Source organism: Zootoca vivipara, chromosome 6, assembly GCF_963506605.1.
Source record: "Zootoca vivipara chromosome 6, rZooViv1.1, whole genome shotgun sequence".
In the NCBI taxonomy this organism is placed as follows: Eukaryota; Metazoa; Chordata; class Lepidosauria; order Squamata; family Lacertidae; genus Zootoca; species Zootoca vivipara.
Genome location: NC_083281.1, coordinates 90,629,918 through 90,653,528, shown reverse-complemented (window position 1 = coordinate 90,653,528; position 23,611 = coordinate 90,629,918). Strand labels below are relative to the sequence as shown.

Here is a 23,611-nt window from a genome sequence, read left to right as displayed (position 1 = left end):
GTGTCCGACTCTTTGTGACCCCATGGACCAGAGCACGCCAGGCCCTCCTGTCTTCCACTGCCTCCCACAGTTTGGTCAAACTCATGTTCGTAGCTTCGAGAACACTGTCCAACTGTCTCGTCCACTGTCGTCCCCTTCTCCTAGTGCCCTCAATCTTTCCCAACATCAGGGTCTTTTCCAGGGAGTCTTCTCTTCTCATGAGGTGGCCAAAGTCTTGGAGCCTCAGCTTCAGGATCTGTCCTTCCAGTGAGCACTCAGGGCTGATTTCCTTCAGAATGGATAGGTTTGATCTTCTTGCAGTCCACGGGACTCCCAAGAGTCTCCTCCAGCACCATAATTCAAAAGCATCAATTCTTCGGCGATCAGCCTTCTTTATGGTCCAACTCTCACTTCCATACATCACTACTGAGAAAACCATAGCTTTAACTATACGGACCTTTGTAGGCAAGGTGATGTCTCTGCTTTTTAAGATGCTGTCTAGGTTTGTCATTGCTTTTCTCCCGAGAAGCAGGCATCTTTTAATTTCGTGACTGCTGTCACCATCTGCAGTGATCAAGGAGCCCAAGAAAGTAAAATCTCTCACTGCCTACATTTATTCCCCTTCTATTCGCCAGGAGGTGATGGGACCAGTGGCCATGATCTTGGCTTTTTTGATGTTGAGCTTCAGACCATATTTTGCGCTCTCCTCTTTCACCCTCATGAAAAGGTTCTTTGAAATGATGGACAATTTAAGCACTCCCAATTTGAACCTGGTGACACCTGCAGGGCCCTTTCCAGGTGACCTTTCGGCCTGGTTCTGTTTGCAGCAGCTCCCCCCCCCCCCGGACTTCTGTTTCGTGATACGTCAATGTTTGCTTTCTCTTTTCCAGCGTCAGCAGGAGAGGCATGGATCCTGCCCGCAGGAGGCCCGCGTTGCTCAACCCTTTACAAACAAGATGAGGGCTTAGCCTAACTGGACCTTTTTGGACATTTTCATGGTGAACGCCAGAATGGAGCCTCCTGCATCCTCCAGTCCTTCGGACCTAATAGACTTTCTGACTGATTTAGGAATAAGAGACGTGACCTGTGAAACTGGAGACAGCTTAGGAGGGGCGGGTGGCCTGCTGGCACCTTCAGAAACCCCCCAGACTGAAACCATGACTCCCCTTCCATTCTTGGGCCTGGAAGACATAGACCTCCTCATGGGTAGCTTGGAGGGCGTGGGCTGGAGCAGAGGTGAAACGTCCTCCGAAAAGCCTTCCCCACTGCTGGCTCAGAGCCGTGCTGAGGAATTCCACCCTGGAACTTGCCCTGCTTCAGAGGGCCTGGAGATTGTGCAGCCTAGGAGGGAAGCATCTCAGCAGCCACCGGAAAATCCGAAGAGCCTGGACGACGGCAGCAATGATGCCACAAATGCTCTCTTCTGGGCCAGCATTCTTCAAGCCGAGCGCTGCGTCCTGGACCTGCAAGGGGAGATTGACCGGCAGAAGGAGCCACTTAGGAGTTCCTCCCTTAGCCCTGAGCAGGTGCTGGGGACGCCCCCCTTGCAGGACTCAGCCACTTCCCATGGGCCTTTGCTCCTGGAGAGCGATAGTGGGGAGGAGCCGGAGGAGGACTCGGAGAGGCAGGAGGAGGAGGAGGAGGATGAAGGCTCGCTGGAAGAGGAGGAGGAGGAGGTAGAATGTTTGTTTTACGACAACCCGCTCTTTTGCGCAAGTCCAAGCACCACCAGCTCCGAAGGACCAGCTCTCTTGGGCCATATGGAAGAAAAGCCCTTCAAGGAAGATGGGGAAGGAATCCCCACCTGTGGTCTGACCTCTAGGGATTGTGCCCACGGCCTGCCATGCCAGACAGGTGTGGCAATGAGCCTTGCGGCCACGGACTCCAAGCCTGCGCCTGAGCCAGATCCTGGCGGTGACCCGTCCCCAGCCCCTTACCCAAGCTACGTGCCTCATTACCGCTCCTTGTCTCCCCTGGTGATCACAGAAGGGGAGCTGGAAAGTGCCTGCGCTGTGGAAGAGGAGGACAGGGAGCTGCCTCATTGCCTTGCTCCCTTGTCGGACGCATCAAAGGAGGTGAGTCCTGAACATCCAGCCCGGTGTTACTGCTGCTTCCCTGGGCCAGGCTGCAGGGAAAGGCAGCCGTAGCCCAGAGCTCAGCCTGGCCTTCGAAGGGTCAGCCAGATAATGTTGGATCTCTGCGCAGCCTGCCCTGGGAACAAAGGAGACCTGCCAGCTGCAGGAAGGGTGCTTAACAATTGGTACTGATGCTGTTTGTCTATCACAGCCTGGCCTGCCCACCCTCCCTCCAGCGTGGTGGCCTTCCCTACAAGCAGACGTGCTTCAGGATGGGGTGCAAGGCCTCCTTGGAAGCCCCCACCATCATTTGCTCCCCTCCCTGCCTGGTCCAGCCGCTCACAGGCTGCCATTCTCTCCCCCCGTAGGTACTTAGGAAACATTGCCCATTGCCTGGGCTGGCAGGAGACTCCATAGGCAAGACCATGGTGGGGTGAGGGGGCCAGAGCTGCTCTCCAAGGCCTGTCTTTCTCTGACCTCTGGTTTTGTCTTCTAGGTCCAAGGCTTCTTCCCAGACCAGTCGGACCACACCCCCTCCAGCAGTGATTTGGACCGGATGACTCCCCCAGGTGAGTCTTGCTGTGGGCTGCAGACCATCTTTTAAGAGCATCAGGTTACTACACTCACTGTCTCCCCTGCCAATCTCCTCCAGTTTGCCCAGAGCGCCAAAGTATTCCCAGAAAGCTGGACTCTTCTTTTATGACTGCCACCCCACCCACCCCCATCCCCACCTAAGAGGCCTCCTGGTTCACTTCTCAGCTGCCCTTTATCTGCCCAATAACCTTTGAGATCAGGTCATCTCGGGCTGCTTGTTCTTTACTTTTGTGTTTTGTTGGTTTAAATTGATCGTGAAGATTTTAAAGGCAGGTCATGCTGCTATGTTGTTGTTGTTTAGTCGTTTAGTCGTGTCCGACTCTTCGTGACCCCATGGACCAGAGCACGCCAGGCACTCCTGTCTTCCACTGCCTCCCGCAGTTTGGTCAAACTCATGTTGTCTTTGTCCATGGAGTTTTCCTGGCAGGGATACTGGAGTGGCTTGCCAGTTCCTTCTCCAGGTGGATCACGTTTAGTCAAAACTCTCCACTATGACCTGTCCATCTTGGGTGGCCCTGCATGGCATAGCTCCATGAAGAGGATGCTGCTATGTACTTTCGGTGAAAAGTGATATGGAACATACGAAAATAAATTAAATGAACTGGAGCCCTCTGGCCTGCTTGTTCAGCCCCAGTGATTGGATGAAGAGAGACTCTGTGATCCAAAAGCCTTTGGCTTAAGAGAACACTCGCACGCATGCAAATTCACTCCCGCTGCAAGAAATTATAAGGCTCTCTTTAGCTTCTTCACTGTGGAAATGTCCTTGCACTCATGTGCAGGGTCGCTCTCCCCACCCCCTTTTAACATTTTTTAAAAAGATTTTAAACATCTTCATTGAAATTCAAAAAGTACATAATTATACAGTATATGCACTTTTTTTTAGATTTTAAACATCTTCATTGAAAGTTCAAAAAGTACGTAATTATGTGTGCACTAAACATTGTGAGACATAAAAGAGAGCAAAAGAGAAACAGAATATGTATGGAAGGGGAAATAAGGGGGGAGGGGAACCCCCAAACTGTATAATTTACAAGGTTGTTATTGTACTTCACCAGATCTTAACCTATTACAGTATTTGTAAGAATGGATTCCAGATATCATTGAATTTGTCCATGGCAAGTCCGCATTTATATGCAAGTTGTTCATATGTTGCGAGTTTGTATAAATCTTCAATCCAATTGTAGTAGGGAGCCGCATTTTTATTTTCCCAATTCATCAGGATCAGTCTTTTCACTGTGGTAAGGGCACGGAGAGTCTACTCGTAATGTCCCTTTGTAAATATTCAAGAGGATATTTTGCTCTGTAAATGTAAGGTTGTTCTGTACAGTTCTGTTGATCGTTTGTTACCTTCTGCCAAAAATCTTTCAATATAGGACAATGAAAGGACATATGTTTTAGAGAAGCATTATCCCTATTGCCTCTCCAACAGTTAGATACCTTAGTAAAGGTAAAGGTAAAGGGACCCCTGACCATTAGGTCCAGTCGTGACCGACTCTGGGGTTGCGCGCTCATCTCGCATTATTGGCCGAGGGAGCCGGCGTATAGCTTCCAGGTCATGTGGCCATCATGACAAAGCCGCTTCTGGCAAACCAGAGCAGCACATGGAAACGCCGTTTACCTTCCCGCTATAGCGGTTCCTATTTATCTACTTGCATTTTGATGTGCTTTCGAACTGCTAGGTTGGCAGGAGCTGGGACCAAGCAACAGGAGCTCACCCCGTCACAGGGATTCAAACCGCCGACCTTCTGATCAGCAAGCCCTAGGCTCAGTGGTTTAGCCCACAGTGCCACCTGGGTCCTCGATACCTTAGATAGCCCTTTTTAAAACAAATGTAATGGGGTCCAGTATATTCTAAATATTATTTTTTGTTGCATGAGCTTGTTATAGCAGTTAAAACAGTTTCCTACTGTGTGGTCAAAATTGAGATCTCTATGTGCACCCACATGGGGTCACGAAGAGTCGGACACGACTAAACGACTAAACGACAACAAAATGTGCACCCACGCTTTTCTTGAGGCTCCATCGCTCATGCCATTCAAGATGTCATTGCTTCCCTTTTGCCCTTGCTTTTGAGAGGCTGCTGGCCCAGCGTGCGCAAGACGGCCTTCTGCGGTTTAACATAAACCATGCAGGAGCTCAGTTTTCAGAATTGAAAATCCAGCATTTACAAGCAGTCCTCAAAAATTATCACCTGACCGATCTTGGTGTCACCTCACCTCTAGCCAGGAACGGGGGCAGACTGGAAAAGTGTTGGGGCATCGGAGTAAGTGAGGCTGCAGGATGCGTCCACAGCTTCCATGGTGTGGGCATTCAGGTCGGGGGCCTGAGCTTGTGACTCATCCTTTCTGGGACTGAAGTTATTAGTAGCTTAAACCTGTTAGCTCAAGTGAAGACTTCTTAATTTTCCAGTTTTAACTTTGCTGACAGGCCTGTGGGGGGAAATAGTGCTGTTTGTGGTGTGGGGCAATGCATCTCAGGTTCCCATCACAATTTCAGGCCCCCTCTCTGTTTAGCCTCTGAATCATTAAGCAGTGGTACCTTGGTTCTCAAACTTAATCCATTCTGGAAGTCCGTTCCAAAACCAAAGTGTTCCAAAACCAAGGCACGCTTTCCCAAAGAAAGTAATGTAAAATGGATTAATCCATTCCAGACTTTAAAAAACAACCCCTAAAACAGCAATTTAACATGAATTTTACTATCTAACGAGACCATTGATCCATAAAATGAAACCAATAAACAATGTACTGCAGTCACACAATCAATCCATCAGTAGCTGAACTGGGTTCTGCACAGTCACCCAAAAAAAGAGCCACAAAACACAAAATAAATAGCAAAAACAGACAGACCTTAGCGTAACACTCAAAGTGTGGCACTCAAATTGGAAGCACTCAAAACGGAGCACGTTCGGCTTCCGGAAAAAGTTCGCAAACCAGAACACTTACTTCCGGGTTTGCAGTGTTTGGGTTCCAAGTTGTTTGAGTACCAAGGCGTTTGAGAACCAAAGTACCACTATAGTTGGACCCTCGAAGCCCACACTAAATGGGCCCAATGCTAGGGCTCAGCGATACCTGGTTTTCAACTTCATGGTATAGTATATCACCAGCTAATCCTTACATTATACTGATACTAGTGTATTTCAGCCCGTTCAATAACGGGCGCTAGAACATCTCGGGGGTTCGGAGAAGTTTAATAAACGGGCGCTAGAACATTCGGCCTTTTTCGGTGGCAGCGGCGCGTGGGGGGCTTTTATTCCTTGCCTAATTGATTGTTCCTCCCCCCTCCCTTTGATCCTCAATTTATCCCTAATTCTCCCTCCCCCCCCGTTCCCAAACCCCAAACCAAAGTCCCCCCCTTTTTTACCTTTACAGCCTGGGCTTGGCTGGGGGGTGCAGGGGTATTTCTTCCTTTACCCCCTCCGAAGCTTGTGTTTGGAGTGCAGATCCCTCCCCACCCTGTTTTCGCGCACTTTTTGCGCCTGCTGTTTGGTTCCTAATTTCCCCCCATCAATAGTGCTGCTGCTGCCAGGGCCCAGTGGCCGAATTCTGGCTCCTGGACAGCCCAGGCGGCTGCTCCGGGGTGTACGCCCAGTTTTTCGGGGGGTGGGGGTGGCTCCCGCTACTTTTGTTGGCCTCCGCGGCTGTTTTTCAGTCGCCTGCTGCGTCCGGGAGGGAGCTTTGCTGTCCGGGGGGCTTGCGCCCGCCCCGGCACTTTCTGAGGGTCCCACGGTTGGCGCTGAGCATTCGGTGGCCTCCCCGCGCCTTTCCTGGCCGTTCCGGCCCAGCGGGGGTCTCCCGGTTGCTTGCGCTGTTTGGGCCTCAATTTCGGGCCTGTTAGTGAGGAGAAGCCAGGGCCTCGATTTTTTGGTCGTCCCGGCTTCCTCCTCAGGCCCTTGGGCACGTTGAGGAGAGAAGGCCTGCCCTGCTTAGGGGCCTGGCTGCCTGCTCCTGCCTTCCACCTGGTGGCCTCTGTTTTAACTGCTTATTGAGCCAGTACAGGGCAGAGGGGTGGGGGTGGGGTGGGGAGAGCATGTATGTGTGTGTGTGCGTGCAGTCTCTGCGTCCAATCCCTGTGTCCCTGGGGCACATGCTCAGTAGCACGGAAAACGGGACACAGGGAATCTGGACGCAGAGACACAGGGACTTTATTATATAGGATAACACAATGTCTGAAATAAGGATGCAGCTATGTAGATGCATTGGCTGGCTTCATGGTTTTCCCCGCATTGTGATTTTTGCAGAGCGTACACACACACATCATGATTTGCAATATATTGCCAGGTTAAAATTTTTGAAACCAATTTCACAATAGGGACCTTGAACCGGTTTTGGACAATACATATGGCCCAGCCCTACGAAATACCCACCCGACCTGACCCCAACCCTGTTCCATGGAGGACCAGAGCGGAGCCTTGTCACGATGTAATTAACCTGTTGTCTCATCCATTCCTCCCTCCCTTCCCGCCCAGGTGTTGACTTGCCAGCCCAGGAAGGCCTGCTGTTTTCTGTCTGCAGCACCTCCCTGGTGACTGCTTTGCTGCAAGAGCCTCTGGAGAGCCACCCTGCCCCAGAGCCTCCGTCTCCTGCAGAGATCAGCTGGGCTTCTTCCAGCTTCCGGGTCCTCTCTGCTCCTGCTGCAGAGCAGGAGGAGCACAAGCCACAAGCCCCATCCCGTGGCCACCCATTGCCTTCTTGCGCATGGGTGGAGGAGCCCAGAAGGACTTCCTGCCTGCAGGAGGAAGTTGCTGCGGCAGATTTGCACTTGGCCTCCCTCGGTGGTGCGGAAGGGAAGCTGGAGAGCTCAGCAGAGGGTCTCGAGATGGTGCCCGTCAAGGATGGAGATGAAACCTTGGAAGAGGACGAGGTGGAGGAGGAAGAAGAAGAAGAGACACCGACCGTACAGTAAGTTTGTTCCCTTGAGTGTCTCCTGGGGCCTTTGACGTCCGTTCATCTGCTAGACGCCCACATACATCCTCCTGGTGTGGTTAGAGGCTGGGCCTGGGCAGGCGCAACCCAGCAGCAGCCTCCTTGTGTGGGGAGGTGTCTTCCTTTGCAGAGGCATGGCAGAGCGCTTGCTGCTTTGAGGAACCGCAGCTCAGCCCTCTGTTCGCCTGCTGCTTCCTCCTTTCCTCCTCCTGCTGGGCCGTCCGCCCTTGTGGCTTGTGGCTCTAAGGATCTCTTTCCTTCAGGGCTCCTCCAGCTCTCTGTGCAAAGGAAGGGTTCCAAAGCCGTGTGGGGCAGGGAGGGGCACTGTGTTGCGACTCCCATCTGAACGGAAGCATTGCAAAGAAAAGCATCCCTCGGGTGCTCTGTCCATCCTAGAGGGAGCAAAATAAAAAAAAATCCTTCCGGCAGCACCTTAAAGACCAACTAAGTTTTTTAAAATTTTGGTATGAGCTTTCGTGTGCATGCACACTTCTTCAGATACACTGAAATAGAAGCCCCCAGACGCTTATATGTAGAGAAAGGGTGGGGAGGGGTATCACTCAGAAGGGTGGTGGAAATGGGTGATTGACTGACTGGTACCTGTTGACGACTGTAAATGACTGCAAATGGTCTTGCATGAAAAAGCAAGGGGTGAGATGGCTGAAGATCGCTTTATCATGTATAATGAGATAAGAATCCAACGTCTCTGTTCAAACCAGGTCTTTCCATGGTTTTAAGCTTGGTGATAAGTTGCAATTCAGCAACTTCTCTTTCCAGGCTATTTCTGAAATTCTTTTGTAGTAAGACAGCTGCTTTGAGATCTTGTATAGAATGTCCTGTCTCCTATTGGTTTCTCTGCTAACACGGCTACCCACCTGTAACATCCTAGAGCAGGCATCCCCAAACTGCGGCCCTCCAGATGTTTTGGCCTACAATTCCCATGATCCCTAGCTAACAGGACCAGTGGTCAGGGATGATGGGAATTGTAGTCCAAAACATCTGGAGGGCCGAAGTTTGGGGATGCCTGTCCTAGAGGGAGAAGGGCAGAGGGGTAGCCCACTGCTGGCCTCACACAGCAGAAAAAAGACTCACAGAGAGAGTGTGATACTGCCAGGCAGGCTGCCATCTGCAGGGGAACTCTGGGGTGTCACCAGGGGGGGGGTCTTTCAGGAAAAGAGAAAAGAACATTATTTATGTATGTGACGACAGCGGCGAGAATATTGCTAGCACAGAATTGGAAGATTAGAGAAATTCCAACAAAAGAACAATGGCAAGAAAAACTGATGAGCTACGCAGAGCCGGCGAAGCTGACACACAGACTTCAAGAAAAGGACCATAGGGATTTTGAAAAAGAGTGGGAACCTTTTACATTACATTTGCAGAAACAAAAGAAGAATATTGATCCGGTGGTAGGATTTAAATAAACTTTCCCTATTTTATGGATAGGGAATAGGTAATGTAATAAAAGGAACAATATATTTGTAGAAAATAGCAGATTATATTAACGAGGTTAATAAATCAGAAATGGAAGTCGAGGGAAGTCAAAAGGGGGGAGGGAGAGATGTTTATGCAAGCTGTATGTTATAAGTATATGTGTAATGAGAGAAAAGAAAATTAATTCAAAAAATTCAAGAAAAAAGAAAATGTTATGAAAATGATGTATAGATGGATTGCTGGCAGTCTCGGCCTGAAAACACCAGCAGCATCACCCTGGGCTGGACCTTGTGATTTGGCCACTACTCAGAGATGAGGGCAACAGCTTCAGTGTTTTTCCGTGGAACGCAGCTGCTACCCCTCCCCACTGAAGGCTCCCTGGTTTGCAACTGGCCTCTCGCTTTCCTCTCTTGCAGCCGCCCTGAAGAGCCACCCTCTGGGAAGGGCACCGACTCAGGGGAGGAGACACCACCCGCCAAGGAGCAGGCAGAGCCCAACGGCATCCTCCACGCCAACGGCAGCGCCCCCCCTGCAGACCAGGCTGCCGCAATGAGGCTGGCAACGCGGCTCTACCACCTGGATGGCTTCAAGAGGTCGCAGGTGGCCTCTTTTCTCCGGAAGAAGTAAGGGGGTCTTGGATTAGGAACAGAGGCAGAGGCTTCTCTCCCGGCCCTCCTCCCGGCTGGAGTGGTGTTACTCGGATCCTGCCCAGCTTGCTTATTTCGGCTCAGCTCACTTTTTTAAAACTTTTTTTTGCTCTCCCAGCTAGACACGGCTGCAGCCTCTTGAGGCATGTGGTTAAACTGTGGAACTCAATCCCGCAGGAGGCAGGCTTGGGCCAGCAATTTGGATGGCGTTAAACGAGCCCCGGGCAAATTCATGGAGGAGGAGAGGGATATTGAGGGCTGCTAGCTAGGCTCTGCCTCCGCAGTTGGAGGCAAAAACGCTTCTGGATGCCTCTTGCTGGGAACCACAGGAGGGGAGAGTTGCTCTTGTGCTTGGATCCTGCTTGTGGGCTTCTCATGGGCATCTGGTTGGCCACAGTGAGAACAGGATGCTGGACCTGATCCTCCTTGGCCTGATCCAGCAAACCCTTCTTAGTATGTTCTTATGCTCTTGCAATGAGCCGGAGGGCAGGAACTTTAAACAAGGCAGGCCTTCCTGATGGCGTCCTCTCTGGGCTGAAAAGTCCCCTTCTTGCCCAACTGTTCCTAGAGGTGCAGGAGAAGGGGGGCTGCCCCCTTTTTGCACCTGGCCAACCTTGTGGGAGGAATACGAGGGCTGGGTTGAGGAGCCCATGGGCAGAATTGGGAGTCCCTATACAGGCTGGGCAGCAGCTGACGAGGTGGGCAGCAGCTGATGCTGGAGAAACTGGGGTGGAGGTGGTGGTGTGTGGGTTCCCTACAAGGCTGCTCCCCAATTCCTTTGAGGGCGGGGTCCTGAGCTGCTCCTGTGTCTTTGTCCACAGCAATGATTTCAGCCGGCTGGTGAGAGAAGCTTACCTCTCTTTCTTCCAATTCAGTGGACAGACTCTGGACCAAGCGCTGAGGTGATGCTCCTTACTGTGGGGTCGTGTGTGTGTGTGTGTGTGTGTGTCCCCTCCACCTTGCTCTTGAATGGGAAGGCGGGTGGCCATGTCCCCCACCCTGGAAAGTATGCTAAACCAGCAGAGGAGGAGGTCTTGGCCTCCCAGGGATCAGCCCAGCGGGAGAGGCAGGGGGCTGCTCTAGGTTTCTACATCCATTCTATAAAAGGATGTCATATAGAGGAGGGAGAAAGGTTGTTTTCTGCTGCTCCGGAGAAGCGGACACGGAGCAATGGATTCAAACTACAAGAAAGAAGATTCCACCTAAACATTAGGAAGAACTTCCTGACAGTAAGAGCTGTTCGGCAGTGGAATTTGCTACCAAGGAGCGTGGTGTAGTCTCCTTCTTTGGAGGTCTTTAAGCAGAGGCTTGACAGGCATATTTCAAGAATGCTTTGATGGTGTTTCCTGCTTGGCAGGGGGTTGGACTGGATGGCCCTCCTTGTGGTCTCTTCCAACTCTATGATTCTATGATTCTACACACTTTGGATCAGCTTCAAGAGGGCCCCGTGGGAGGTTCCAACCAGAAACTTACATCGTGTTGTATTAGTGGGGAAAAAGAGAGAGCAGTAATTTTTTTTGAAGGGATCACTTAAAATATAGCATCCAAGTGAAGCAGAGAGGAAGCTTTGTGGGAGATGGGAGGGAATTCCTGTTTTGGCTATTCTAGGAGGGCAGAAACAGGCCTCGCCCAGGAGGGGGTCCATGATCATTTGAGGGAGGGGAGGGAGAGAGAGCAGGATTCTGGCTGAAGGTCCTGCTGACATGGGCAGGGAAGGCGTAACCTTATCTTCCCTACTGTCCCTGGACCATTGCCGTCTGTGTGTGCTGAGCTCCCCCCTTGGGAAGGATGCAGTAGCTGTTGGGAGGTCCCAACTTCCTTCCAGCTTCATGGAGTGATGTAGTTGACACTGGGAGCCGGCAGAGGAGGGCAGTTGCCTCGGGGCTGCCTCCCCTCACGCGCTTCTCTCACTCCTCTTTGCAGGTCCTTCCTGAAGGCATTTGTGCTCACTGGGGAGACTCAGGAGCGGGAGCGGATCCTGCGGCATTTCTCCCAGCGCTATCACAGCTGCAATCCCGAGGTCTGCTTCAGCCCAGGTAAGGCAGCCAAGCAAGGTCAGCTCTTTACCTGCAGCCCCAGACAGGGCTTACATGAGGGAGGGATGGAGCCCTTGTCCCCTCTCTCATGCAGTTTGGGTGTCAGTGTGCAAACGGTCCCAGGTGGCCCATATGTATCCTGAACTGCACAGGATCCTTTCCACTTGGTATCTCTCTCTCTAAAAGGTAAAGGTAAAGGGACCCCTGACCATTAGGTCCAGTCGTGACCGACTCTGGGGTTGCGCGCTCATCTCGCATTATTGGCCGAGGGAGCCGGCGTATAGCTTCCAGGTCATGTGGCCAGCATGACAAAGCCGCTTCTGGCAAACCAGAGTAGCACATGGAAACGCCGTTTACCTTCCCGCTGTAGCGGTTCCTATTTATCTACTTGCATTTGACGTGCTTTCGAACTGCTAGGTTGGCAGGAGCTGGGACCGAGCAACGGGAGCTCACCCCGTCACAGGGATTCAAACCGCCGACCTTCTGATCAGCAAGCCCTAGGCTCAGTGGTTTAACCACAGCACCACCTGGGTCCCTTAATCTCTCTCTCTCTATATATATATATAAATACACACACACATATATACTCGAGTATAAGCCAACCCGAATATAAGCCGAGGCACCTAATTTTACCACAAAAAACCTGGGGAAACTTATTGACCCAAGTATAAGCCTAGGGTGGGAAACACTGGGTCCAGATAAAGGTTAATAAGAAAAAAAAGGGGGGGAAGGATCCTCTGCTCATGGCTACACCCTCCGCTGCCTCCTCTTCACCCCCACAGCAAGGACGGAGGAGCAGCAGCAGCCGGCACGGCAGCAGTGGCAGCAGCAGCGACAAAAGCCACCGCCTCCCCGAAGCACACCATCCCCACCCGCGTCTGCTCTTGGTCTAACCGCCACCGCCTCAGAATCACTGCCGCTGTCTTGGGCGGAGTGGGGTGGGGTGAGGGAGGCACGTGTGGGCGGAGAGAGGGAAAGAGAGAGCGACCTGCCCGGCTCTCCCTCTCTCGCACACCCAATGCCTGACTTCTGATGGCGCGGGGCAAAAGGCTGGGTGCATGAGGCAGAGGGAGCTGCACTGGCCTGGGACATTGTGCTCCGTCCCATGTTAAGAGCAGGAACTGCAGGCCAGAAGATTTGTTTTCATTCCTTGGGCTCCAGCCCAAGGCTCCTTGCCCTGCCACTTCAGCTGGTCCTAAGCCCCTTTTCTTTTTCTTTCTTTTTTTAAAAAAATAATTTTTATTAGAATTTTTTCTTAAAATAATCACAACAAAGAATAACACAACAGAAAATATAAAAAGACACTACAATAACAACAGTAAAAAGAGAGGGGGGAAAATAAACACAAAAATTCAAGTTACTTGTTCCTTTTTCCTTCACATTGTACCTAGGGACCCCCTCGGACTCCCCTCTACTGCGTTTCTTTACCAAATTAAATTTTTAGCAATTTCTAAAACATTTTAATCACATTTTCTATACTTATATTACTCCTTTCTACTTAACATATCCATACATTCCACAGCTTCTTTTTGGCCTAATTCTTATCTTAATATGTAACTTTTACATATTTTTTTAAATATAGCTTATAATATTTCCATTCTTCTTCTGTCGCTTCTTCTCCCCGGTTGCGGATTCTTCCGGTCATCTCAGCCAGTTCCATAAACTCCATCATCTTCATCTGCCAGTCATCAACTGTTGGTAGCACATGGGATTTCCAGTTCTTGGCTAATAAAATTCTTGCCGCCGTCGTGACATACATAAAAAAAGAAACATTTTTCTTAGGAATTTCTTTACCGACAATGCCCACTAGAAATGCTTCTGGTTTCTTAACAAATGTGTTTTTCAACACCTTCTTAAGTTTGTTATAAATCTTGTCCCAGAAGTCACCTAAGTCCCTTTTCTGAGTAAGGGGGTTTGCTGGCGTTCTGGGAGCAGGAGGCGGGGTCCTGGGTCCTGGGTCCTTTGAGCCTGCAGGCCTCCCCTGAGCTTCCCCTTGGTCTCCTCCCCCCTCTGCAGATGCTGTGCACACCCTCACCTGTGCCATCATGCTCCTCAACACTGACCTGCATGGGCAGGTAAGGCCATGGGAGACTGGGGGGGGTGGCTTTTGTATGCAGGGGCCCCAATGGAAAGAGGACTCGCCCCTAGGCGGAGAGGAGCATTGATGCCCCTTCCGCCTTGCGCTTCTGGGCCTAACTGTGCGTGTGGGGAAGGGAAACGGGGGGGGGGCCTTTGGGTGAAGCACAATCTGAACGTTGTGTTACCTTTGGCCTGATGTGCACCCCATCTCCCCTCCCTGCTTGTGGCACGCAGAATATCGGGCGGAGCATGACCTGCCAGGCTTTCCTCGCCAACCTCGACGGGCTGAACGATGGCAGGAACTTCCCCAAAGATCAGCTGAAGGTACAAAGGGTCTCACTCGTCCTCAGGTCTCACCCAGAGATGAGTGGGGGGGGGAGAGAGAGACTGAGGGCTGAGCTTTGCTGGGCAGCCTTGCTTAGGCCTTCTTTGTACGGAGATGGGCAGCCTTCTGCCACTTTAGGTGCCAGCCACAGGGATGGGCCGCTGTCCACTTGGAAATTCCCCTGTACAAAAAAAAAAATTATCTCTGTGTTGGGAACTTGGGACACAGAAGGGGAGAGTAGACGCTCCTGGGTTCACATTCTCCTGGACGACCGGCCAGACCTTTTTAAGACGTGAAAATGTCTTTTAAAGAGTTCCGTCTTGTCCAGCCGAAAGCGTGACTCTGAGCACCTCGTGCTTCGTTTGAGCTTCTGTCTCCAAGGAATCAGGGACTCGGTTTGGGAGGGGAAGGGGAAATCCTGACAGACTCGCTCTGCCAGTGGAGGCGCCTAAGGCCCAGGCCCATTCCAGCTGGCTTCTCCTTTGCCTCCAGGGGGTGTTGCAGGTCCTGGGGGGGGGACATGCGGCAGGGTGGGGCTTGGATGTGAAGAGGGAATCATAGACTGATGGTGCTCTTTTGCGCTCTCTCTCTCTCTCTCTAGGAGCTATATCATTCCATCCGCCAAGAGAAACTGGAATGGGCTGCGTAAGTAAAGGTGGTGGCAACTTGACATTGGGGGCAGGTGGCGGGTGTCAGAACTTCTGAGTGGGCAGAAGAGAGGCCCATGGCTGCTCCTGTTTGGAGCCCTCCAGCCCCAAATGCCCTGGGGGCAGAGAGAGAGAGAGAGAGAAGTGAGGGGCCACAAACCGACTGGGAAATAATCTTCAGCCAGTCTGCTCCCAAAGGTGGCTCACAGCCAGGACTTCAGGTGATGGACGGAGGCTGAGGCTGTTGGCAGCTTCCCTGGTCTGCCTTTGCGGTCTCTCCCACCACGGGGACCATAGGATTGTGGGAATGTTGTGGATAGTAGGAGAGGATATATTGATTAAATATTATCCTTCCTCACTCACACTAGTGAGTCAGTAGCAGGGTACATTCCCCAGTATATAACAGGAAGCTAGTTGGTAGATTCATTTGAATCTCTTGAGTTAAGCAGTCCAGTCTGGCTTGTCCAGATTGGGTTTGATCCTGGGGAATTCCCCTTTTATCCCTCTTGAAAAGAATAAAGACACAACGGTCTTCTTTTAAAAGTAATGATAAGAAGTTTACTTACATTCAATTCACAGTAGGTTCCCTACTGGGACATGCGTGGCGATGTGGTGTGAACCACAGAGCATTGGGCTTGCCAATCGGAAGTTTGGCGGTTCAAATCCCTGCGATGGGGTGAGCTCCCATTGCTCAGTCCCTGCTCCTGCTAACCTAGCCGTTCGAAAGCACATCAAAGTACAGTAGATAAATAGGTACCACTCCGGTGGGAAGGTAAGCAGCATTTCCGTGCGCTGCTCTGGTTTCGCCAGAAGCGGCTTAGTCATGGTGGCCACATGACCCGGAAAAACTGTCTGCGGACAAACGTCGGCTCCCTCGGCCAGTAAAGCGAGATGAGTGCCGCAACCCCAGAGTCATTTGCGACTGGACTTAACTGTCAGGGGTCCTTTACCTTTAAGATTCCCTGATGGCAGGCTTTAGCTTGGCGTTACAGAAAAGAGAGTGGGTTCATCGCATGTAGGGATTTGAGCCCATGTGCTGCTGTCTGAGAGCCAGCAGACAGCAAACTGCATCAAGAGAACAGCATCATGAGTCAAAAAAGTAAGATGGCTGCATGCCCGACCCTTTCATAGGGTCTCACAGGGTCACTTCCATCTACCTGGTCACACGCAGGGGGAGGATGCTCCAGACAGGTGTAACAGGAAGTCCTCTTGGCTGGAGTAACACCCCCCTGTGTGTCAAACAGGAACTCTGGGCAAACTCTGGGCAAACAGGAAGTGTTGTACTTGACTGTTTATGTTACACCCCACAAGAATTAAGTTGGAAGGGACCCTGAGGACCATCTATTCCACACACCTGCAATGTCCCATACGGGGCTCAAACCTGCAACCTCGGTGTTATCAGCACCATGCTCTAACCAATGGAGCTATCCAGGGAGTTGAGGATAAGCTTCGCTAGCAGAGCTCAGCCACCTCTCAGTTCTCCTGGCGGGTGCTGGGCTACCAGGAATATCATCATCAGCAATCTAGGCATGTGGCAGGAAGCACCTTTGTCTTCCTGGACCTGGACAAAGGTCTGTGCCTCCTGCTGGGGTCTGAGTATGTGGGTTCCCCAGGGCAGAGGTGGGAGATACCTGTAGTCCTCAGAAGTTGCTTGGCTATGATTCCCACCGTCATTGGGCATGCTGGCTGCTGGGAGTGCCTCAGGGGTGTCCCTTTCCCACTCTAGTTTCTCAGGAGAGGCCTGGAATTTCCTCCCTGACATTCTACGAGTAGGTAAGGTTTTTTATGAATGTGGAAGGACTCAAAACATTTGTGTTGTATTAACTGTTTTAATGAATTTGTTCTTGTCGTTTGACATTATAGCAATTGCAATGCTTGCTTGTTTTTATTGCCGTCGTGATGATGATTGTGAGCCGTTTGAGATCAGCATTTGTTGCTGGAAAAGTAGAATACAAATATCGAGTCAAACCAAATAAAAAAACAGACACTCAAGGCCCACAACCGAAAGCTTCCCGATGGTTATCAAGCATGGGTGGGAAGAACAGGCTGGCTCCTGATTTCCCAGTGGGTTGATGGCTCCTAACCACCCCGTCCCCCAAATCCTGAATAGGGATTGGCAGCAGAGCTCAGGTGCCTAAAAGGAAGAGGTGGACATTTACCTGCTAATAGGACGAGAATTTGTAAGCGGCTGGCAGCCATCAGGGCCGGCCCTTCCGTGAGGCAGAGGCAGGTGGCCACCTCAAGCAGCAGATGCTGCAGAGAGGTGTTGGAGGGCAGAGCCATGTCAGCCCCATGGCCTTGTCAGTTTGCATTTCTTAGTCCAGAAAGTATTGATCTGATGTGTAGAGATCTTTCCTGTTCTACTTAAATCAGGCATCCCCAAACTTCAGCCCTCCAGATGTTTTGGACTACAATTCCCATCTTCCCTGACCACTGGTCCTGTTAGCTAGGGATCATGGGAGTTGTAGGCCAAAACATCTGGAGGGCCGCAGTTTGGGGATGCCTGACTTAAATCAATAGGGTTCTGAAAGGTTTCTTTCCATGTGAAAGAAACAGGAAGAAGGCTCTTGTTTGGGTTATTCCTTCTGGGAAGCTGAGAGCAGCTGCTTTAAACTGATTCTGTTATCTTTCCGTCAAGGTCATGCTGACTATAATTGTAAGGCTAGAAGGAGCCGGAGTTTCCTTTCTCTTTCTATCTCTTTGTTCTGTTCTGTATGCTATAGTCTTATAAGTAAGTTTGAGTTCAGTCTGCTGCAACTGGATTTCTTATGGGCAGTTCCAATCCTGAATGTATTGGATTTGTGACCATCATGCTCATTTGCCTTCAGTAGCAGTAAAGCTCTGCTGGATGAGATACAATTGCCTCTGGTCTGTTTATGGGAGCACAGCAATGTGTTTAAGCCGTCCTCCTCCACAGATGACAGGTGACTTTCCCCTCTGCTCCCCTAAGCGAGAGGGCTTCTGTCCCATCTCCAATGTTGACATCAGATTCAGCTTCCAGTTGGATCAGCTTCTGTTTGTGGGAGGGGAGGGCAGCCCAATGCCTTGGGGGTTCGTGCTTGGCAGTCATGTCAGCTTTCAGAAAAGGAGGAGTTTACTGCAGTGGCTGAACCGGGAGTTGTTGCTCATCCTGTCCTCTGTTCCCCCGAAACAGAGGGTCAGACAGACCCTCACGAAGAAGCCTCTTTCTCCGTTTGTCCGCTGCAGGGATGAAGAGGAGGAGGAGGAGAAGTCGTCCGGTGCCATGCTGCTCTCGCCCTCAGCATCCGGCCAGAAGAAAGCCAACCCTTTCCTGACTCTGTCGCACGACCCCGAGGCGAAAACCTACCGGCAGGGCCTACTGGCGCGCAAGGTCCACGCGGAGGCCGACGGCAAGAAGAGTGAGTGCTGGGCCAGGGGGCAGCAGCCCACAGGGACCTGGGCCTGCGAGAGATATCAGCCGTCTCACATGCATGCCAGGCCTGTGGGCAAGCCAGGGGGTGGGGGTGGGCAGTGGTTGGGGCTCTCCTGTGCCACAGGGGTCCTAAGCAACCTCCAGCCCTTTGGGGACACCAGCCCCTCCTGGGTAGCTCCCAGCAGGCAGCCCTAGAGCACCACGGTGCAGGCGCCGGACCCAACTTGACCGCTCCCCATCTCACTCCTTTGCAGCGCCCTGGGGCAAGAGAGGCTGGAAGATGTTTCATACGGTGCTGAAGGGGGTGGTCCTCTACTTCTCCAAGGTAACTAACTGGGAGCAGGCCAGACCACCGCGGAAACCAAAGGACGTGAGCTCCTAGGCCACCCTCCCCACGGGAGACCAGGCCCAGTGGAGCCAATAGAGAGGGGTCCTCCAGGAGGCAGTGAGGCATTTCTGGGGGCCATGGCATAGAGAGGGAGGGAGGGACGGGCATCCTTTCATTCTACGCTGCCTCCCCAGCTGGCTGTGCAGTACTTGGCCCTTCTCTCTCTTCTGGCTTCTTGACTTTCCAGGCTGTGCCCATCTCACCACCCACCCTTTCTGCTGACCCCTGGGGTCTCGCAGTTGCAGGTAGAGAGCCCTGCTTTGCATGCAGAAGGTCCCAGGTTCAGTCCCATACGGCCAGGCTGGGAATGCCCTCCAGCTGAGACCCTGGAGAGCCTCTGCTCATCTGGGTTAGGGCGTCCTGAGCTAGAGGGACCATTGTGTGTCTCTTTAACCAGGGGCTTCTTCCCAGGCTGGCTGAGTGGGCCCTCTGCCCTGGCTGCCGGCTCAGTTCCACCCAGGACCCCACCCCCTGGCTCCATGCATGTTATCCTGGGTCTGGCCTCCTGCCCACCTAGCCTGGCTGGCCTCGGGCGCCTCTCAGCTCATCTACCTGGGGTTAGTGCTGCAGGCAAAATCTCTGCTCTGCCCCGCACCCCCAATTCAGCTTGCTCCTGCTGTTCTCGCAGGATGAGAGCCGGCCAGACGCCTCTGCCTCAGAGGAGCCCATTGGGGTGCACCACGCCTTGGCCGAGAAGGCCAGCAAGTATACCAAGCGGCCCCATGTCTTCCGGTTGCAGACGGCCGACTGGCGCATCTTCCTCTTCCAAGCCCCGTGAGTATTTGCAGACCTCTGTTGTGGGGAGCCAAGGCTAGCTCCTCAGCTCAGGATTTCTATTTGGCTCCCTCAGAGGCAGAAGCACCCCTGGCATGGCTGGGTCCAAAGGAGGCAGGCCTACCCCAAGCCACTGCCGCTTCCTCCTCGTCTGAGCGATTCATATGTTTCACAGATCCAAAAAGAAAAGCGACAAAGGCTGGCTTTGGGCAGGAAGCAGTAAATCCCATTCGGAAACAAGGGGCCACTTCGGGTCTTGCGGTATTAGCGACGCAGCGGCAACATTCTTAATCAGAAAGCGTAGAGCAAACAGTTTTAGTTTTTTAAGTGTGTATTCAAAGTGGAGAAACAGGCTTTGGCCTCTGGCGTGCCTCAAAATCTGTCCCTGTCACTTAACATTGTCAGTTAAAATGCTGACTGTAGTCTTCGTCGACAGTCCTGGGGAGTCAAGGTTTCTGCTGTTCCCGTTTAACCGGGTGAAGAGGCCCAACAGTAAACAAATTCTTGCAGCAGGAAGAGGAGAGGTATGGGACCCAATCCTGCTAGGCTGAAACCCAGCTCTGCCTGCTGGGATGTGATGGCTCTTGGGATACGGCTGTAGAGAGTGGTTACAAACACCTCGGGTTACAGACTCCGCTAACCCGGAAGTAGTGCCTCGGGTTAAGAACTTTACCTCAGGATGAGAACAGAAATTGTGCTCAGGCAGCGCAGTGGCAGCGGGAGGCCCCATTAGCTAAAGTGGTACCTCAGGTTAAGAACAGTTTCAGGTTAAGAACAGATGTCCGGAACAAATTAAGTTTGTAACCAGAGGTACCACTGTATAGGATTTTATTATTTGACAACCACAATTCTGTTTCTGAATTGCAATTTGAAACGTAGCTAAACTTGGTGGTGTGTGTGTGTAACTCTTGCCTGCTGGTTTTGCTGCCCCTCTCTTTGAGGGCTGCCTGGAGTGATTTGTGCCTGCCGCATGCAGACTCCTGCTCAGATGCCTCCCGTCGACTGTCTTCCTTCTGCATCTTCTGCAAAGCCAGACAGTTCTGCTGCTGCGGCTGCTGCCACTGCCAAGGAAGTGCCAGTGGGGCTCTTGGGAGCAGGAAAGCTTCCTAGATTTGGAACGTGCATTCATAGAACTCTCCCTGCCCTCTCCCGTTTCCCTAGGACCGCGGCGGAAATGAGTTCCTGGGTTTCCCGCATAAACCTGGTGGCTGCCATGTTCTCCTCGCCACCCTTCCCAGCAGCTGTGGGCTCCCAGAGGAAGTTCATCCGGCCGGTTCTGCCGACGGCACCTTCCAAGAACTCCCTGGTGTGTGTGCCCTGGGGCTCCCTCGGCAGGCTGCTTCGCGGCTGGTGCACAGAAATGGCAGGATGGGGGAATTTGGGATGGGCTGCCCCAAACCCTTCTGCGGCTCACTCCCTAGCTGCAACCCCCTGGGCAGGTAAGGCTGAGCAACAACCTGTTCCTCTTGCTGCAGGAGGAGCAGCACTTTTCCCATGAATCCTGGATGGACCAGGTGTCAGACGACCTCTTGGACCACCAGCGGAACCTGCCCAGCAAGCGGGGCCGGGGCCGGGACCTGGAAGAGTATCAACTCAAGAAGGAATATTTGCTCTACGAGGTGGGCAAGGAGCTTTTGCAGGGGACGGTAGGGGAACCTTCAGAGGATGCCAACCCCCTGTACTCCTCCCCACTTTGAAGGGTCAGAATACCTAATTTGTAAAAAGAGATACATAACTTCTCCAGGGCAAGGTTTTTTTTACGAACGGAGAGTTTGCATGTTGTTGAGGCTTGCTCTCAGGCTGCCGGCTCTGAGCTTTTCCTTATCCAAATGTCTCCTCGCAGTCCTGTGGTCTTTTGCAACCTTCCCCACAGTGAGTGCAACACATCTATCGCAATAAATCTCACTACTGCTCCTTTAAAAGAAAGGGAAATCTGCAGTAACCTGCCACTTTTGCATGCAGTTATGTACGTACCATTACTGCAAGAGCTGTTTTGACAGTGGAACGGACTCCCTCGAAAAGTGGTGGACTCTCCTTTGTTGGAGGTTGTTAAGCAGAGATTTGGAGGGCCCCCTGTCAGATTCTCCAGTTGTGATTCCTGCATCGCAGAGGGTTGGCTAGACCAGTGTTTCCCAACCTTGTGCCTCCAGATGTTTTTGGACTACAACTCCCATCATCCCTAGCAAGACCAGTGGTCAGGAATGATGGGAATTGTAGTCCGAAAACAGCTGGAGGCACAAGGTTGGGAAACACTGGGCTAGACGACTTTTTTGGGGTGTCTTCCAGCTCTACAGCTTTGATAATTGCATGATTTTAGACTACAGAAACATTAACTATGGACATCTTTTGCATCCTTAATCCTGGGTAAGAAAGAGAAGCTGGGGAGAAAACCTCCATTAACAGGATGAACCTTCTCCCTGGTCCCGGTGCAATCAGGGTTGCCTGCCCTGGTTAGATAGATAGATAGATAGTTTATTACGGCCATAGGCCCATATTGCTGCCCTGGTTGACTCCCTCAGGTGCTGCCGGCCAGAGGGGGCCTTCCCCTCCCCACCCCCACATGACACCCTGCCTTTTTTGTCCCTTTGTGCAGAAGCGCCGCTACGAGACCTACGTGAGGCTGCTGGAGGTGAAGCTGGCCGGCGAAGACACGGAGGACCTTGAGCAGTGGGAGGTCCGGCTGGGGGAGTCGGGCGAGTTGCCGGCCGAGGAGGGCTGCTCGCCCCTGCAGAAGTCCCACTCCAGCCCCTCCCTGAACGTGGACGGGCTGCCTGCGGGGGTCAAGGTGAAGCGGAACATTTCCGAGCGCCGGACAGTACGCAAAATCATCCCCAGGCGCAACAAGCACTTGCTGTGAGGGGCCCCCACCCTCCAGTGCTGCTGTCGCCGCCCTCGCTGGCTTTGGGACACCCTTCTCTCTTTCCCTCACCCATCCCTTTGGGTGTCGGCCTTCGAAGCCCAAAGTGGACACACGGTACGAAATGAGGAGCGCTGCTTTCTGAATCAGCACTTGCAGTATTTGGACTCCAGGTGGCGCAACGTCTCAAGAAATGGATGGGCAGAGACTGTTGGGAGGGGGGGTGCTGTCCTGGGCAGCCTCTGCACATTCTCCAGGGCATTGCTCACACCACCCGCCTTCAACGCAGAGACTCAGGGAAGTGTCCTGCCTGCTGCTGCTGGGCTCCACTGGGCTCAGCCTTCTGCTGCCTTAACCCCCGTCCCCGTCCCTCGTGCCTCAATCGCTGCCACTGGGGCAGCTGTGACCTTTGTGCAATAAACGGAGATATGCAGGGACTCAGCCTGGATGTTGAGGGCCGGTGGGGAAGCGGAGCAGCTCCCGGGACCCTTTTGCCCCAGAGAGAGAGAGAGGGTGCCTGGGGAGAATTGAAGGCCTCTCACGCTTCTCACCCCAAAACTCCTAATACAGTGGAACCTCAGCTCCCGAACGCCTTGGGAGCCCAACGTTCCGGTTCCCGAACGATCAAAAACCGGAAGTGGTTGCTCCAGTTTTTGAACGTTATTTGGAAGCTGAACGTCCGGCGTGGCTTCCACAGCTTCCGATTGGCTGCAGGAAGCTCCTGCAGCCAATCGGAAGCCTCACCTTGGTTCCCGAACGGTTTTGGGAATCGAATGGACTCCTGGAAATGATTAAGATTCCACTGTAACTGATCCCAGTGGCTTCATGTAGATACCAAATAGAACTGTGAATAGTCCCCCCACAGCGCCCCATAGCAGAGCTGCCAGGGGCCCCAAAGGCACTATCCCAGTCCTCCTCTCTGGACTCTGCCCTGAAGGTAGGATCGGAGCAAGGTCGCTCTCTCCTCTTGTCCCACTCTCTGCAGAAGTCATCCATCAGGGTGACCAAGGCTGACTTGGTTCCGTGGCCAGATCCGGAGCCAGATTGGAATGGATCTAAATAACTGGTGTCCTCCATGAATGTTTGCAGCTGCCCCACCCCTTCCCCCCCCTCCACCACCTTTGCCTAAAACTGGGTGTTTTCAGCTAGTTGATGGTTGATCCCATCCAAATGGTCCAGAGCCGGTTTCTTTAGACACAGTCACACTACGGCCGCTTTCAGTGCAGCAGGGACTAGTGAAGGGTTAGCCACGCTCTGGGGCCAAGCAGTCAGCCCCTCTCTGCTAGATTTAATGAACCAGGAGGGGTGAGGGGGCACGCGGTCACATTGCCGCCAGCACCTTGCCCACATCAGCTGATTGCATAAGGCAGGCATGTCAAACCTGCGGCCTACAACTCCCATGATCCCTAGCTAGCAGGACCAGTGGTTGGGGAAGATGGGAATTGTAGTCCAAAACATCT

At 52.3% G+C, this 23,611-nt stretch overlaps 1 protein-coding gene across 6 annotated transcripts in view; it reads left to right on the top strand.

Moving 5' to 3' along the window:
- The window catches only part of PSD4 (pleckstrin and Sec7 domain containing 4), a 28,330-nt gene extending 5,073 nt beyond the window's left edge, over positions 1 to 23,257 (top strand). For all 6 annotated transcript variants that reach the window (XM_035119571.2, XM_035119573.2, XM_035119570.2 and 3 more), the window contains exons 2-16: positions 870 to 2,054; positions 2,551 to 2,623; positions 7,114 to 7,546; positions 9,421 to 9,627; positions 10,473 to 10,553; positions 11,575 to 11,687; positions 13,704 to 13,762; positions 14,001 to 14,090; positions 14,693 to 14,736; positions 17,946 to 18,118; positions 18,387 to 18,457; positions 19,149 to 19,294; positions 20,456 to 20,600; positions 20,770 to 20,913; positions 21,888 to 23,257. In XM_035119571.2, coding sequence (XP_034975462.2) covers positions 975 to 2,054; positions 2,551 to 2,623; positions 7,114 to 7,546; positions 9,421 to 9,627; positions 10,473 to 10,553; positions 11,575 to 11,687; positions 13,704 to 13,762; positions 14,001 to 14,090; positions 14,693 to 14,736; positions 17,946 to 18,118; positions 18,387 to 18,457; positions 19,149 to 19,294; positions 20,456 to 20,600; positions 20,770 to 20,913; positions 21,888 to 22,151 — 3,123 coding nt within the window. In that variant the 5' untranslated portion in view covers positions 870 to 974 and the 3' untranslated portion in view covers positions 22,152 to 23,257. The remainder of the gene's footprint in view (positions 1 to 869; positions 2,055 to 2,550; positions 2,624 to 7,113; positions 7,547 to 9,420; positions 9,628 to 10,472; positions 10,554 to 11,574; positions 11,688 to 13,703; positions 13,763 to 14,000; positions 14,091 to 14,692; positions 14,737 to 17,945; positions 18,119 to 18,386; positions 18,458 to 19,148; positions 19,295 to 20,455; positions 20,601 to 20,769; positions 20,914 to 21,887) is intronic.
- The last annotated feature ends 354 nt before the right edge of the window (positions 23,258 to 23,611 follow it).